Raw genomic sequence first — 1,809 nt, forward strand, 5'->3', positions numbered from 1 at the left:
GCAGTACAAGCACCCAACCAGTGGATCATCAGTTCGACTCATACCACCTGGTGCATCAACGACCGACGACGGTGAAGACAACTGCTCTTCTCATTGCACGACGATATTAATCAAGAACCATCAACCTGCAACTGCTGTACAGTCTTTGCAGCCGCGGTTACTGATCCCCTATCTTCTCTTCCGGTCCCTTCGCTCCTACACCGATGTTTCACGGCTTGGAGAACTGGTACGGACTTTCCTCTACAATGCTCCATCCCTCTCGATCCAGAGCTCGCCCGTAACTGGCTCAAGGCAGCCCAGAACTCTGATGAGCACTGCGGGAAGCTTCGAACTCTAATTGGCCGAGGTCTATCCAAGTTCCGCATCGATGAGAATGGCCTGCTGAGGATTCGGGATAAGTATGTACTTCCCAAGAGATATGGTCGGTCCCTTGCCCAATACGTCCATCATTCTTATGGTCACTGTGGCGTGAAGCAGACTCTCAAGATCATCTGTCGTGACTTCTTCTGTCTCCGCATCGCCGACACTGTGCAACGTGTTGTGGGTAAATGCTACTGCCAGTATGTACGTGCTCGACGTGGTCCTTTATAACCTATCATCTCATCATTACGCGATTCTATTGGGGTCAATGATGTGTGGTACATTGATACTGTAGGACCTCTTCCGCCGAGCACCCTACACAACTCGAAGTATGTACTCTCCCTTATGGATGCGGCAAGTAGATATGTCATGTTCTTAGCGGTCTCGTCGATCACTTCAAAGGCCATCACTGATACCATCGACAATCAAGTGTTCGGCTTGGTAGGATCACCACTATGCTTTGTGGCCGATAACGGTACATCCGTCCAATCGGTGCACTTCCGTGGTTGGGCTGCGTCATGGGGTATCCAAGTGAGGTATGTTCCAGTCTACTCGCCCAATCGCAATGGAGCTTTGGAGAGGCAACACGGGGTACTGAAGCAAGTTCTCAAAGCCATGTGCAAAGGCAATACTGATCGCTGGCCTTCCTTCCTTGCTCTTGCTCAGAAGCGTTGCAACAATCGCCTCCTCGATGATAGTTGTGAATATACTCCTCAGCAACTCTTCATGGGTTCTTCTGATGCCAGCTCCCTAGGTCGACGGTTCGAGGATATTTCCAACACTATCACTACTGATACGGTTAAGTTCGAAGCTGAGCGTCGATTCTCTCGCCGTGAAGCTATGATCAAGGAAGTTCATGACGCTATGGAAGAAGCTGAGGCCAAGGTCATGCTGAAGTTTGGTGATCGCCTGTCGCGTCGTCGCACTTTTAAGGTTGGGCAGAAGGTGCTCAAGTGGATCGACAACAAGTCTAATGGTGTGCTTCAACCTAACTGGACAGGCCCTCTCACTATCAAGGAGGTTCTCGGTACTGCTACTTATCGTCTTAGTGATGACACTGTTCACGCTGACCGAAACCTCTGTCTATACTATCAATGATGCCAGCTAATATTATATTCTCTACTTCATTACGTATATTTAAGGGGGGAGATATGTGAGAACCAAGACAACTCTCTTGCTATCTTGCTCCCTTTCGTAGTGGTCTCACTATTATTCAATACCACTCAGTTCTTACATCCTCACTATGATGATTCTTGCACTCTTTATATCCTGTATATCTCTCATTCGCCCCAGTGAAACGGATAGATGCGTTTCACGGCGTACTCCACTCCACACACTACAATTATCGTGGTTATTAATCTGCTATCATTCACTCGCTATGCCCTCGAGTTCAACTAGTACTCCGGCATCACCATGGGATCTTAACATGTCACTATATCGATCACGATG

General features: G+C 48.4%; 1 protein-coding gene across 1 annotated transcript; it reads left to right on the plus strand.

Annotated features, from left to right (window-relative positions):
- Nucleotides 1–705: 705 nt before the first annotated feature.
- On the plus strand, nucleotides 706–1,458 carry Pmar_PMAR016747 (gag/pol/env polyprotein, putative; the record flags this gene model as incomplete). Its single annotated transcript, XM_002783905.1, has 1 exon — nucleotides 706–1,458. One exon carries the CDS (start codon nucleotides 706–708, stop codon nucleotides 1,456–1,458), a length of 753 nt encoding a protein of 250 aa, XP_002783951.1.
- Nucleotides 1,459–1,809: the final 351 nt, after the last annotated feature.

This window comes from Perkinsus marinus (genome assembly GCF_000006405.1).
Source record: "Perkinsus marinus ATCC 50983 genomic scaffold scf_1104296935460, whole genome shotgun sequence".
Taxonomy (NCBI): domain Eukaryota; phylum Perkinsozoa; order Perkinsida; family Perkinsidae; genus Perkinsus; species Perkinsus marinus.